At 38.0% G+C, this 16292-nt stretch overlaps 1 protein-coding gene across 2 annotated transcripts in view; it reads right to left on the bottom strand.

The window, feature by feature from the left end:
- Window positions 1–16292, bottom strand: part of abcd3a (ATP-binding cassette, sub-family D (ALD), member 3a) — a 61819-nt gene that overhangs the window by 16090 nt on the left and 29437 nt on the right. For both annotated transcript variants that reach the window (XM_075452053.1, XM_075452054.1), the window contains exons 11-18: window positions 15708–15777; window positions 15384–15481; window positions 15018–15109; window positions 6630–6721; window positions 6431–6497; window positions 6267–6330; window positions 2927–3004; window positions 1874–1939 (exon numbers count right to left, since the gene is read on the bottom strand). In XM_075452053.1, the coding sequence (XP_075308168.1) occupies window positions 1874–1939; window positions 2927–3004; window positions 6267–6330; window positions 6431–6497; window positions 6630–6721; window positions 15018–15109; window positions 15384–15481; window positions 15708–15777 (627 nt within the window). The remainder of the gene's footprint in view (window positions 1–1873; window positions 1940–2926; window positions 3005–6266; window positions 6331–6430; window positions 6498–6629; window positions 6722–15017; window positions 15110–15383; window positions 15482–15707; window positions 15778–16292) is intronic.

Below are 16292 nucleotides of genomic sequence, written 5' to 3' on the forward strand. Positions count from 1 at the left end.
TTACCCGCACAATGTATCAGCAGGTACAGAGGGACGATGACGACAAGCTACACGAGGCTGATGCAGATGACATTTAAGTGCCAAGCAGCGCCTTGCATGACCCCGAATGAATTCTCAATGATTTGTTTAATGAAAATCTCCTTTAAGTGTTAAACAGTCCGCAACAGTGCTTAAAGTTAGTATGGAGTCTTTGCAAATATGTGTTTAGTTTACACCAAATGTGGCAATGTGCATTTTGGACAATCCTCTCAACTTTATTCTCATCTCTTTAGTCATCTCTACTTTTTCACAAGTCTGTCACCTAAGCAGTGAAGCCATGTTCTCTGAAGATGTTCATTCAGCTGTTATATTTCGGTAAAAAAAAAGAAGGGGAAAATCACAGATACGACAAAAAACAATCATATTTGACAGCTGAACTTTTTGGGCTTATAAAAAAATAAATAAAATTGCTGTGATTAATGGTATTTTTGTGTGAGAGATTGTTTTTCTAGGTAGATGGAAATAATATGAAATCAACCAATCATGCAGACATAATAATGTAATCATGAATGAAAAAAAAGTCAATATTAATACCTAGTTGAACCGAAATTATTTAAGGTATGGGAGAATAATATGTTTCCAACTTTCTCATAACAGTTGACATGGGCCATTTTTTGTTTGCTGCCTACACCATTGAGTTGATGAGTCTTCCCCGAAGAAGTTTAAATACTCTGATCTGAGGCAAGATGCATTATCCTCCTAAAAATGCTTTAATCACTAACAAACTTTTGTCTAAACTTTAGTCTTTTGACTGACCAATCAAGAAAGCAGTCCAAAATTTCAATGTACACCTGTGCATTTACTGTAGATGTAATGACTGCCATCTGCCTTGGTGCTTAACCTGAAATACAACCCCATAAGGACAATAGAAACAGGCTTGTTTCTTCAGGCAGTCAAATTTCTCACATCATCCCTTTGCCCAAAGCACATTTGTGATTCATCACGAGTATCACTTTTATCCAGTCATCTAAAGTCCATTATGGCTTCTCTTGAGCCCCCTGTAAAATGTATTTCTTCTGTTTATGTCCTAAGTGATGGTTCACTTAGGACCATCATTGTAGATCAATGTATAAAGCTTATGCAGCAACATAATCTAGGAATTGCTCAAACCTTTGCATCTGGTAGAGCATGCAGATGTATTCTTACAATGATTGTTTAAGTCCAAACTATCAAGCAGCAGGAGGAGAGGTTTAAATCTGACCATGGGTTCAAGTGTAGCAAGCCTGCACTCAGAGAGTGGCATCTCTTCACTGCCTTAGTTGGTTGAAGCTGTGCTGTACATAAAAATGCCTGAATTACAGATTAGAGTTTGAAATTTAATTCAAAGTTAATTACTGATAGAATGATAATGAAAAAAAAGCCTTCATGAAGTTGAATAAGCAAAATGGCAAATGACCATATAGTATAAAATGGTGATTATGTCAATGTATGCATTAACTTATAAATTAAGGATGATGGAATGGGTAAATAAAATTACAGATTTGAAAATTATTTAAATGTGTAATAAATTTAAATCAGTGGGTACTTGCAAGAAAATCTTAACACAGCTTGCCGTTATAAGAGTTTTGCATTGAAGAATGCTAGGAAAATGATAACAAACTAATATACAATGGTGAAAAATGGCAATGAGAAGTTAATTCTGCAAGAGGGATAGTACAAACTCTTGAAGCCAAGGGAGGTAATTTTCCTTGTGGTCCTCCTCAAAAATATAATAATACATTTTTTTGAAAGGGTTGGACTCACATCTGCAGTACAATTGTGAATAAATAAGCCTTAGCGGTGAAATAAAGCTTGAGATTAAAACTGTTTCAGTCAGCTTGATGAGGATTTTTACCTGTGGAACATAGAAGAGCTTTCCTCTCTCAGGTTTTGTCAGGCATCCACCAAAAAGAGGCCACAACTATTATTAAGAAAATATAAATAAAAAAATGTAAATATTAGAAAAAGGGGGCGTGGGGTGGGGGTAATAAACATAAATAATAATCAATTGGAGATCAATATGCAATTACAAGGGCTACCCCTCGACCAAGCATGGACACAAGATCTCAACCTTTATGATTACAGGTATAATATTTCCAGAGATTTAGACATTTTCAGGCACTTTAACTAACCCTGATAGCTACGATCCACCCAATAAGGCAATTGCTGAACCAACTCAGGCCTCTATAATTTAAAACAATTTCACTACTGTAATTCCCATTTACAAAGCATGAAAGCACTTACATCTATCTTACCATTCTTTAATATGTTTTGTCATTTGACTAAACTCATAAAAACTAACAGAATAGTTTGAATTTCTATAAAATTGGGAAACTGTATGACAGATGTAAATTGCAGACTAAACTGATAAACAAACTTTTAATGCTTAAAAGAGAAGGCAACTGGGCTTCTTTTTGGTTCTTAAAGACATTTCACCTCTCATTCAATATGCCTCATCATTTATAACTAATATGGAAAGTTTCAGTTAATTTGGGGCCTTGTTGTTTATCCACTCTCTCATCATGGAAGGTGAATCACAGTGTGGATGGTGGTGAAACCGCATGGAGAGGGATGTCAATTCTATGTTTTCTGTGGTTAAAAGGTGATGCCAGAAAGACTTTACCTCTGTTCAAATTTGTTTTTTCCCTCATGTAACCTACATAACTTTTTTGACACTGTCTGTATAGTCTGTCCAGAAGAATATGCACACTTTCTAAAATAACAGTCTGTAAAATCCTCACTTCAATGAACCTCATATAAAACATTACTTAGAATGCATCTGAGGATTGTATTGATATATTGTATAGAAATATCATCAAAAAACAAACAAAAGTTCAGTTGCCTTTTATTTTTGCAATGAATTGAATGCTTGAGTATCCACAGAGATCGTTATTAAGTCAACACTTACCTCTCCGAGCACTCTAAACAAAGAGCTCTTTCCACAGCCGTTTGGTCCACACACAAGAACATTGGTGCCAGACCTCACCTTCGGGATACAGAGAATCGATGACTTATAAAATCACTAATAAGCACTAATTGAACAAACATGTCAGTGAGTTTACCTTATACACTGTCACCTGAATTCAACCATGCAAGGATCTGGGGTTGCTTCAGTTTGTGAGGTCTAGGTTCACACAATTTAGAACCCCATATATTGTATCATGTCAACTGACTATCTGGATATACTTGATATACACCAGTTTTCCTGTAATATATATTTTTTCCTGATGGGATAAGCATGTTTCAACATGACAATGCAAGGAGTCATCTCAATTAAACTGTGAACGAGTCATTCAAGAAGGATGACACATTTGCACGCATAGCTTAGCCACAATAGAGTTACCTAAGAGAACCTTAAGCTCTAAGAAACCAGAGGATCTTTGTGATGAGCAAGTGTGGACTTTACATACGTCTGACTTTCCAACTATCGATAACAATTTTGTAAAAAAGATAATGTAACCGTAAAGCTCAAATCTGTTTTCTTGTCATAGGAATTTTAAAAATATCTTTTTTAAAAACAACTCAAAATCAACTGCACCACTGCTGTTTTTGATAAATGAATAAAACTAAGGGACACATTTGTGAAAGCTTCAGTATTCAGCAATAACAAAGGCTAGCTCACCAAAGTCATTCCAGACTCCGAGACAGATATTTTCCTTAAGCACTTAACTGGCCATGCACAACATTCTCAACCGTTGTGTTTTCCCAGTCTTTCAAGTCTGAAGATGTAACTATTTTGAACGCCTCCAAACAAGCCTGGTCTACATCTTATCCTTTGATGTGTTTTGTATAAAGTTCTCTACTGCTCCCCCTTGAATGTCTCTGTGCCTTAGAGTAGCAACTATCACTTACAGACCCTCCAGACTGAATTTAAAAGTTGCGTGTAACACATTTGAATAAAATGAAAAAAAAAAAAAAAAAAAACTGTTTATGGTTTATGGACTCTTATGACTTCCTAAGTGAGTCACGGAGTTCCACAGGGTTGGACAGATTCTTTTCACTTTATACATTCTTCCATGAGGTAATCTTATTATAGCCTGGGCGAAAGCCGACTGTTGACTTCGTCAAACAGTCTGGAAAACCCCAAGAGGAATCCGTTTACATGGAGGGTGGGACCTTACTCAGCAACTTAAATTCATTGGAGTTCCCTTAACCAATCAGTAATGTTTAGAAAGGACGTAGGTTATGCGCCAAGGTTCATGCTTACTCTCGCGAGGCTCTAGCCCGCGAATCACGCTTCCCACATCCGCTTTCATTATACCGGTACCATTTGATAAATCAAACTTTTCCCAAAGCCAGTTGGAAGGAGAGCTACGACATCCTTGCCACTAACAAAATTGACGAGGTATTCCTCTTGCTCTTGTTTTAATTGTGTAATGCTCTCCAGAGTTGAGACAACTTCATGGATAGCTTCTAGCGTTCTTCCGTCGCCATGTTTATTTCCGCTGCGGTTAAACTACAATTATATGGACTACAATGGACTCCGCGCGTGAGTTCTGCGTCACCACTCGCAACTGTTTGCTGATTGGCAAAACACTGAGCGAACCGAGGTAGGGGGATTTGGCCAGACTATGTGCGGAGCCAAAATCTTTGGGCGGAAGTACGTAGGATGGCGTCGCCAGGCTAATCTTATTAGACAGCATGATATAAATTTCCATTGCTATGCTGATGATACTCAGCTGTACTGATCTATGAAACCAGATTAAACCAATCAGTTGGTCAGACTACAAGCTCAAAGACAAAGACTTGGAAAACTCAGAATGTTCTGCTTTTAAATTCAGGCAAAACTGAAGTTATATGGCAACTTGATGGAATTACTTTTGCTTCCAGTATAACAGTGAGGAACCTTGGAGTTATTTTTGACCAGGATCTGCCCTTTGACTCACATAAAACAAGTTTCTAGCACTACTTTCTTTCACCTTTGTAATATTGCCAAAATTAGAAACATGTCTCAAGAGTGATGAAAAAAAAAAAAAAAAACGTCCATACATTCATTACTTACTCATTACTCATCTGGGACTACATTTTAATGATTGAGCTGTCCCAAAAATTCTCTGAAAAGCCTCCAACTGATCCAAAATGCTGCATTCAGAATTATGAGAACTAGCAGGAAAATCACATTTCTCCAGTTTTAGCTTCTCAATACTGGTTCCCTGTTCAATCCAGAATTCCTTTGCATATAAATCTCTTAATGAGCAAAGTCCATCATATCTTAAAATATCTCATAGAGCAATATTTTCCCAACACAGCCCTTCACTGTCAGACTGCAGGTTTACTAGATTACTAGGTTACCACAGACTGTGGTTCCTTGAGTTTCTAAAAGCAGAATGGGAGGCAGAGCCTTCAGTTATCAGGCCCCGCTCTTGTGGAATAAGCTGCCAGTAAATGTCCGGGAAGCAGACACCCTTTCCACTTTTAAGACCAGGCTTAAAACTTTCCTTTTTGATAAAGCTTATAGTTATGGATGGCTCAGGTGACTGAAACCTCCCTTAGTTATGCTGCTATGGGCCTTGACGGCTGGGAAACCTCCCATGATGCCCCTTTCCACTCTGCTCTCTTTACTCTCCATGTACATATGACATTATTGCTGTAATCAACTTCTGTTTCTATTTCTTGGCAGATATCTTTGGCCAAGTGTTGTGGTGCTTATTGAAAACCTCTATCCTCTCAATCCCCAACCCATCAACTCAGATTACAGCCCTTCCTGAATCTGGTTCAGTTGAAGGTTTCTTCCTGTTAAAATAATTTTTTTTTTCTTTTTTTTTAAAAGAAGTGCTCTTTTTTTCCCCCCACTATCACCTAGTGCATACTCAGGACAAGAGACTGAATCAAATAGATGTTTCAATGTAATTGGCTGGTTTCCTTGGCAAGACTGTTTTTTTTTTTAACAGCTCTGTATGATTTGGACAAATTTTGATTTGATCATATTATGGTTATATCATAATGAATTGGATTATAAATAGCTTGAAGTGGGCTGTATCCTTGAGACGCCTTGAGGTGACATTTGTTGTGATTTGGCAGGACATGAATAAAACTAAATTGAAATGAACTAAACAACAATTCCATCAATCAACTATGGGTTTCTGCAGTAATACCCTTACTTTTGCAATATAGTGAAACTGACAAACTTATATAGCCTCTCTTACATGTCAAACAATTACAAACTTTTACTATGTCAAGTAAAAACATACATTATAGATTCCTTTAAAGCAGTGTCTTAATGAGTTACGTTAAGATTAACAATTTACCTCGAATGAGAGGTCTTTGATCAGGACATCTCCATTGGGTGTTGCTAGTGGAGTATGGTCAAATCTGTAAAATTAAGAACTTTATGACAAAAGTTTATGACACAAAAAAAAAAAACATAAAAATAATTCCAATATATATTCCAATGCAAATTTATGAGACTCACTTGATGACATTATCTATGTTGATAATTTGACCACTTCCAGGTACCAGTATGCTTTTCTCTGCAGTACCTGCATGTAAGATGAATGGAATAAAAAAACAAATAAAACTAAAAATAACATGAGCTTTTTGGCAGCACAGCTTCAGCTGCCTGATATGAGAAATATTTGCATTGATATATTCATTTGTGATCAGAAGTGTACCCCTCTCTTGTTGGGAAACCATTGTGCGTTCATATTTGCCAGCATTGAGCTCCTTGAGAACTGTGATGAGTTCAGTGATTCGAGCAGTAAATCTGTAAGGAACACAAGCACATACATAAACACAGTCAAATTCAAACAAATAATTTAATTCATACAAGATCACTTCAAGCTCTGTCTTGTGCACCTTGGCTCCATTAAAATGCAAGAGAAAATAGGCTCAGAGTGAAAAAATTCTTACTTAAAGCTTTTCCTGTGTGCTACAGTGTTATCAAGATTACTACAATTTTTGATGAAACAGTTTGCCTCTGTATCTCAAAATATATATAGACAGTGTATGCCTATATTTACAGCAAGTGACCTGAAAATTCCAAAAAAAACATATGCTGTTTTACTGACTGTGCTAGCAAGAGAGCATAGAGGAAAAAGTTCTGTCTGCTGCAGCTCTCACTAAATACATCTCAACAACTTTATTTACTCTACTGAATTATTACAATAAAGTCATGCTCAATAACATACTCTAGTGTTTCTATTGTCATAACTACACAAGAATAAAATTTAGCCCTCCATTTATGAATACACTTGCTGTCCTGCAGACATTCTTGATAGAATTATGGCACAACAAATTAAATAAAAACATACGAGTCATATTCTGAAAAGGCTATGCTGACAATGAGAATCAGTGATGACAGAAAAAGTGAAGAAACAAAGTTCCTAATTACAAGAAGACAGACTTTTTAAATGTCAAAATAACAAACCCTCCGTAGAATTGCCATCTTAACTTGGTGGGGGGATTTGAGTATTGATCAGCTGCCCCAGAATGCGGCGAATTTTCAGTTTTTATCCCAGTTAGTGCTGAGTACAGATAAAGTCATTGTAGTGGGTGACTTTAATATTCATGTAATGTTGAAAATGACATTCTATATTTACATATAGAAGGTGTCTATCAGAGAATGCTGTAACCAGATTTAAAGAGATAATTCCATCGTCCTTTTCTTCACTGCCATGTGCAAATATGACAGACAACGGCTACCTAAATTTTACTCCAGCAATACTTGTCTCTTGTTGACAGCACTATAGTTTCAATGCGTACAACACTGGACAATGTTGCCCCTCTGAAAAGGAAGGTAATCAGTCAGAAGAGGTTGGCTCCTTGGTATAATTCCCAGCTGTGTGCTTTAAAGCAGACTGCAAGAAAGCTGGAGAGACAGTGACGTTCCTCTAATTTAGAAGAGTCAATTAGTCTGGAAAGATGGTTTAATAACGTATAAGAAAGTCCTTTGTAAAGCTAGAACTGCTTATTATTCATCATTAATTGAGGAGAATAAGAATAATACCAGGTTATGTTTTCAGCAGTGTGGCCAAGCTGACAAAGAGTACGAGCTCTGTTGAGCCAGGTATTCCTTTAACTCTCGGTAGTGATGATTTCATGAGCTTCTTTATCAATAAAATTGTTTCCATCAGTGAGAAGATTGATGAGTCCTTCCCACTATTATTACTGATGTATCATCAAGTACAGCAGCTTTAGAAGTATCTTTAGAACCTGATTTAGATTTAGACGGCTTCTGCCCAATTCATCTCTCTGAGCTAACAACAGCAATAGCCTCTTCTAAACCATCAACTTGTATTTTAGACCCAATCCCAACCAGACTGTTCAAAAAGGTTTTTCCCTTAATTGACACTTCTATATTGGATTTGAACAATCTGTTTACAGGATATGTACCTCAGACTTTTAAGGTTGCTGTAATTAAACCTTTACTTAAAAAACCTACTCTTGATTCCAATCTCACTTTTAAGTAAGTAAGTAAGTAAGTAAATGTTTATTTTTATAGCACATTTACAAGTGGCAGAGCCGCACCAAAGTGCTTTACAGTCAAAAAAAGAGCTAAAAAATGCATGGAGGAAAAGAAAAAGAAACAAAAGAAAATATCAAATAATAGATAAAAAGAGCTAGAGAAGAGGACTTTTATGTTTAAAGTTCTTGAAAAAATAGTTGCAGCTCAACTTTGTGATCATTTACACAGAAATAATATGAAGAGTTTCAGACAGGATTCAGAGTAGATCATAGCACAGAAACAGCACTGGTGAAAGTTACCAATGATCTCCTCTTAGCCTCTGATCGCAGACTTGTGTCTGTGCTTGTCCTGTTGGTCCATTTGATACGGTTGATCACAGTATTTTATTAAAGAGACTTGAACATGTTATTGGGATTAAAAGAACTGCATTAGGCTGGTTTAAGTCATATTTATCTGAAAGATTTCAGTTTGTTCTTGTAAATGAAGAATCTTCCTCACACACCAGAGTATGTCATGGAGTTCCTCAGAGTTCTGTGCTTGGACCAATTCTTTTAACTTTATACATGCTTCCATTAGGTAACATTATTAGACAGCATGGCATAAATTACCATTGCTAAGCTGATGATACTCAGCTGTACTTATGATGATGATCCCAATAGGTTGGTCAGACTACAAAGCATGTCTTAAAGACATAAAGACCTGGATGACTCAGAACTGTCTGCTTCTAAATTCAGACAAAACTGAAGTTGTTATCTTTGGACCTGAGCGCTTCAGGGAGAAATTTTCTAGCTATATAGTTACTCTAGATGTTATTTCCTACGCTTCTCGTACTACAGTGAGGAACCTTCATTTTTTTCCAGAATTGATCATTTGACTCACATATAAAACAGGTTTCTAGGACTGCCTTTTTTCACCTTCGTAATATTGTTAAAATCAGGAACATCCTGTCTCAGAGTGATGCAGAAAAACTAGTCCATGCATTTGCTACTTCAAGATTGGACTACAGTAATTCTTTATTATTGGATTGTCCCACATATTCTCTGAAAAGCCTTCAGCTGATCCAAAATGCTACAGCCAGAGTTCTGATGAGAACTAACAGGAGATATCATATTTCTCCAGTTTTAGCTTCTCTTCATTGGCTCCCTGTTAAATTCAGAATAGAATTTAAGATTATTCTCCTCACATATAAAGCTCTTAATGACCGAGCTCCATCATATCTTAAAGATCTCATTGTAAGATATTTTCCTAATAGAGCACTTCGCTCCCAAACTGCAGTTTTACTTGTGGTTCCCAGAGTTTCTAAAAGTAGAATGGGAGGCAGAGCCTTCAGTTATCAGGCCCCTCTCTTGTGGAATAAGCTGCCAGTAAATGTCCAGGAAGCAGACACCCTTTCCACTTTTAAGACTAGGCTTAAAACTTTCCTTTTTAATAAGGGATGGTTCAAGTGATCCTGATCTGTCACACCTTTCCTCACTTTACTCTCTTTTTACCCCATTTAATTTCTCAAATGATATTATGTACATGTGACATTATTGTGGTCATTAACTCGTGTTTCCCTGTTCCAACAGGTATCCTTTGAATGGTGTTACAGTGTTTTTTTTCCCCCTCTTTTCTGTCTTCTCAAACCCCAGCTGGTCGAGGCGGATGACCACCCTTCCTGAGTCTGGTTCTGCCAGAGGTTTCTTCCTGTTAAAAGGCAGTCATTCCTTTCCACAGTCGCCTCAGGCATGCTCAGGACGGGAGATTGGCCTAGGCATGGGCCGGTTACCGGTTTCAAGGTATATCACGGTATTAAAAAGTCAAAGTTTCAAAACCACTAAAATTTTCTTTCATAGCGTCCCTGCGGTATGAGCGTTTTTTTTATTTTATGTGGCGACTCGTCAGAGATAAAGTGGAGGTCCCTCACGCTGTGTGCAGCTACAGCGTAGTGCCCCTCCCCCGACGCACCTCCGCTTGCTGTGAGTGACAAGCAGGCAGCTTTGCAGGCTGTATGATGGTTGAAGGAGGCGAGTCCCCCGAACTTTTTCCCGTCTGTTTTTTGGTTGCTGCATAGTCGTGCACCAGTCAAAATTTGTAACTTGGCACGCGCTGAGAATGACAAACAGGATGGACCAATCCAGACTCAGCGAAGAAGTGCGGTACAGGCCCCTGTACGATATTGCACTGAAACAACATAAGCAGTCCGGTACGGGTCGGTTCAGAACGATTCGCTTATTTCAGTGTTTCCACTACCACGAAAGCGTACCGGTCCCATGGTACCCGTTACCATTTTTGTAACCCTTCTGCTTGGGGTACCTAGCACACAGGACCGGTTCCCTTGGGGAGGAGCCAAAGCACTGCGAGCTGGTGATTGGTCGAGCATATGACGTCATCGCACAGCGCAACGGATATCTGAAGCACAACCGAGCACAACAACACACAACACACCATTTTTAAAGAATGTCTGCTTGCAACGGAGTCTGGAGTGCTGAGGAGGTGCAGGCTCGGTAAGTAGCCAAACAGCGAGCAGGAAGCAAACAAGTATGTAGTCAGAGTCAGCTATTGCGCTGGTTTGTTGTTGTTCCGCTTGTTTCGCAGATTATATGCCGTCACGTCTTTACGTAAATCGACGTAGTGACGCTTCGGCACGCACTCCGCCCACCCCTGAGGGTCCCCTTTGTACAGTGGGAATGCAAAGCTGACCCCAAAGTGACCCGACCCGTACCGTACCGATACGAAGTGACCCAAACCGTACTGAAAGTGGAAACGAGGCTATAGTGACCATGTCAACTCCCAGAACTCGTTTACGGAGATTGGCAGAACTTTGGGGAATTTGCTGTTGTTTCATTCACTTGAAGTGGCTTTGAGTATTATGAAAAGCGCTAAATAAAACCGATCTATTAATATCATTCTTGCATCCTGAAAGTAATAAGATAATTCCCAAGTGTGTCCACTGAAGCAAACTATTTCATAACTAATGGAAATTTTTTTTTGTTTTTCCTGTTTTTAAAAATAGACATTCAAAATACACATTTTAGAGCTGTAATCATAATACCGTGAAACCGTGATATTTTTGCCTAAGGTTATCGTACCGTCAGAATCTCATACCGACCTATGCCAAGATTGGACTGAAGAGAAGTTTCGATGCAATTTGTTGGTTTCCTTAGCTAGGAAGTTGGATTTGAAATAGCTGTATGAATGAATTGGATTATTTTGAAATTAATATGATTAAAATTAATTGAACTCCAATTGGCTTGAACTGAACTATATTATTCAAGTGCCTTGAGATGACATTTGTTGTAATTTGGCGCTATATAAATGAACTGAATTTAATTGAATTAACAATAGTTTGAAACTAGCAAAAATAATGACAGCTATTTAAGAGGCTCCCATTCAATAGCCATTTACCATCTTTATTGTAGCTTGTAAGTATTCAGTGAGGAGAAATTATACTTAATTCATTTATTGACATTGGTGTTTATATAATACTTAAATACTTTAAAAACAGGTAAGATTCCTGATAAACAAATACTTTTTGTCATACTCAGTTCCGTCTCAAAGTCTTCATAACACACTTAGAGCACATCTGGAACCAGTGCAATACACGTTGAGTGTTACTGGTTTTGAAAGCGGAATTAAATAAGTTAATTCAAAGTTCAATAAGTAACATTCCATAACTTCTGTGCCATTACAGATGCTGCATTACAAAACTACTTATTTTTAACTCTTCAGCTTCTTCAACTAAAACTTCTGCAGTTTTTTCCAGTAGGTTTAAATCATTCCACGATTGTCATTTCAACTTCAAACTCCTTCAACCGAGACTTCAGCAACTGTTTGTTCTGCTAAATTTTCACTATTTTCAGCTTTTTTAGCATGGTCAGCTATCCCCATTCAGCCCATATGCATTCTCACAGCTGTTTCGCAGGAACAGCAATTTCTAGTTATTTTCCCGTTTCCGTCATGAATTTCGGGGTGTTACTAGTCTGGCACCGATGGTCCGACCGACATAAAAAGGACACCGCTGCATGTGCAACGACCTCGATCGGTGTGCTATTACGTTTGGCTCTCATTAGTTGAAAGGAATTCCAGCAAAATGGGAAAAAGTGGGAAAATTGTGGATGGGAAAATGCATTGAAAATTAAAAAATAGGGCAGTTATAAACTACCATATTTTAGAGGCCTTACAACTCAGCCATAAAGCATCGCACAGACCTCATTCAAAGTTTATATGTGACAGGAAACTCTCAGATTTAACTGAACTAAAGGTTTTGTTGATACATTATACAGCTTTGACACAACGGCAGTTTATGTATTAGGAAGATTACATCTGAGCTGAGGTGTCTCTCCCACTCAAATCCTCACTCAAAAATTGATACTGCACCAATTCCTCAAACAAATGTCTCTCATGTCCAAAATATGGATCTGGACAAATTTTACTTCGAAATGTAGGTATTTTTGTCCTCTTTCGCACAAATTCACACTCATTGAGCTCTGCCTCACAGATTTCTCACATATTGCCTCTTAGTGCAGAGAGTCAACCCTCCAGCTGACATTCCGCCCATTATAAACGCCTAAAATCATAAAATTAATGTGAAAAATTATTTTAAAACTGCCATAAAAAACGAGCCAAACATAGTAGCCGAATTAAAATTACACCACTGGCTTCTGCCGTCTCTTGTGGCGCTGACGGTTTAAGAATTATTCGGATACGAATTTTACTTTTCGAACAGCGACCGTTTGTTCGAGACAGTAGGCTACATTCAAAATTATACTCCAATTTTAAGAAGCCATAGTGTGTGTACATATGTCAGTTTGCTCTCTGTTTAACACAGACTGGCAGCTGGTTCCGTCTCTGTAGCAACGCATTAGGCGCCTGCTCTGCTCTAAGACCGCTTATGAGGACAGAGCCAAGATGGATGCCCTGTTATAACAGCTTAATGTTATAAATCTGATATGCTTTTCTCCTTTAAACTGATAGTGAGGGGAAGTTTGAAAATACCCACAATGCAATGGGAAAAATCGATTGAAAAGCACTTAACGAGGCCATTTTGAAAATGCCATAAAATCTGTATTTTATACAGGACCTTGATAAAAATGACAGAACTGTCTTAGCAATGGGAAAATCGATTGAAAAGCACTTAACGAGCCAAAAATGCCAAAAACTGCCCTATTTTAGAGGCCTCATAACTAACCCTTACGACATCACAGAGACATTATTCAAAGTTTATATGTGACAAGAGACTCAACTTCAACTGAACTAAACGGTTTGTTGATAGGGCGGGCAGTAGATTGGCACCCATCAAAATTTCTTCAGAAATTTTCTTGTTATTAATCCAGCCAGTTTTCATCACCTAACTACTCCTGCATACTTTCAGCTATTTCTACAATTTTGGTATCAATTCAGCTCTTTCAGCACATTCCTGCTATCACTTTTGGTGTTTTTAACTTTTGCACTTTTTAAGATATTCAACTTTTATTCAAATTTTCCCGTCATTCAAATGAATGGAAACTTTTTGCTCCTTCTTGATTTTTATGAATGAGTCCGCAGCTTAGTGTGTGCTGATCAGTTTTGGGTTTTTTTAATTATAAAAAATTTTATTAAAAAAAAATTGGGGGGGGCTTTTTGTGCCTTTAATGGATAGGAAAGTTCAGAGAGACAGGAAGCAGAGAGAGGGGGAACGACACGCAGCACAGGGCCATCCGGTGCGGGACTCGAACCGGGGCCAGCTGCAGCGAGGACTATAGCCTCTTGTACATGGGGCGCCTGCTCAACCCACTACGCCACGGATCACCCTTGTTTCGTTATTTATTTTATTATTGTAAAAGTCTGTGGCTGTCTGTTGCGGAACCGGAAAACAAAGTAATTGGCGGATCCACCAAACATGGAGAAGGGTACAGAACTTTTACTCGGCCAATTTCATTTTAAAGTTCTTCCAGACGGCGGAGTCGACAGAACCAAAGTCATCTGTAAACACTGCCAAGTTGAATTGTCTTATCAGCATAGTAGTTCCAGTCTAAAATATCACTTAAAGGCAAAACACACAATTGATACCAGCAAGTCATTCAACGAAACAGATCTTGGAGCGAGGCTTCTACATAAAAACTACTTATGCTGACAAATGCTGATGTTAAAAGTGTCTTTGCACAACAAATGTTATGGCACTTTCATTCATATGGCAGTACATTTAAAATAAAACTAAATGCTAAAAGCTATACACTACTTTTGAATTCATTTTTGGATATTGCGTACAAATACGATTAATAGTGATTAATCAGGGAAACCAAGTGATTAATTATATTAAAAATTTTAATTGTTGTCCAGCCCTAGTTTTTACTGATAAAATTGAACTATTTTCAGCTTTTTTAGCATGGTCAGCTATCCCCATTCAGCTCATAAGCATTCTCGCAGCTTTTTCGCAGGAACAGCTTTTTCTAGTTCTAAATATCACAGTTCAGTATAGTTGATTGGCAAATGCAATGTTTACTGTTAGTATAATTTGTTTCAAAATAAACGTCAGATGATAACAGTGTTGATTGACGTTGCCTAAGGGGGCAAAACCAGTTTTTGTGGCGGTGCAAAAATATTATCAGTATTTGTATTATTCTGGTATACTCACCCAGACAGGCGGGCCATCTCTCTGCCAGCCAGTACAATCCTGCCAAGTGCCTGGGACAATCTCAGGAGCATCCTCCCACTCTGGTAGTAGTCCTACAGTACCAATAACATAGGTTAAATTGCAGAACATAATTGGAAAGCCTTATCTTGATGTCAAAACTACCTTTAGGATGTGTGTAAATACAGTATTGACTGATCTGACTGCTGTGCTGCATTAACATAGAAGGTCAAATTCCATGTTTAAGTTAGTTTCACTGTTGTATGTGAATCAAAATCCACTCAAATGTCAAACTATCATTAGATTGTTGAAAACGCTAAAGCGTATCTCCAAGCTTTCATATTTATGTGTGTGTATGCTTTCTCTCACCTCAAGCAGCTCAGAATGTGTGCTGTGCAGGTGTCTGGGGTGAGACAGGTTCAGAAATGGACGGCTAACCACCAGGTAGCCCACAACTGTGGCCACGTCTGCAAAGAAATGACAAGGGAATAACTTAACATATCTTTCAGTTAAAACTTCTCTGTAACTAAAAAGGCAATACAAGGTCGATTTTATAAATATAGTCCATATAATCTTGCTCATCTTTTCAGAATCATTAAATAATTTCCTTTTCTTAATGTCTAAAGACACAGATGTTGCCTTTCATATAATATACCTATCAGTCTAAAATTATATATATTTACATGTACTTACACTTTGCAATTATGCTGTCTACAAATCCCATGGAAAAGCGAAAGAAAATGAAGTTATGCAGGTGGTCAACCTGAAAGTGGAAACAAATATTTACTACAATAGATATCATAGACCCAAACTATTCTAACACTGGGAAAGCACATAGTGTCAATAACTTGCACCAGGCTTTGTTTCCCCTTTAAAGCTGCAGTCGGCAGGTTTTCAAAATTCCAAGTCTAAAGTCGGAAAATTCGAACTGATACAACTTTCAGGTCCCTCCCCCAACCTCAAACAAGCTCCGAATCGCCCCCCAAACCCCTCCCCCTCTGTGGACGAGGTTGTGCATGTGAGTTCACACCAGTGTGAGCGCACACAAGCTGGGGCAGACTCACGCTCAGCAGCGTGTGCACAAGCTGTGATTGACAGGTAGGATTCCTCCACCCTAACTTGATTGGTTAAAAACAGCCGGGAGCGCTCGGTTTTTGCAAGCATGATTACAGGCTTCAGAGGGAGCTACAGATTTCGTTATTTTTCCTAAACAGCCTATTTAATATTCTACTTCCAGAATCCCATGACAGTTCAAGCTAATATGACTAAAAAAAAGTT

This window comes from Odontesthes bonariensis, chromosome 20, assembly GCF_027942865.1.
Source record: "Odontesthes bonariensis isolate fOdoBon6 chromosome 20, fOdoBon6.hap1, whole genome shotgun sequence".
NCBI classification, from domain to species: Eukaryota; Metazoa; Chordata; class Actinopteri; order Atheriniformes; family Atherinopsidae; genus Odontesthes; species Odontesthes bonariensis.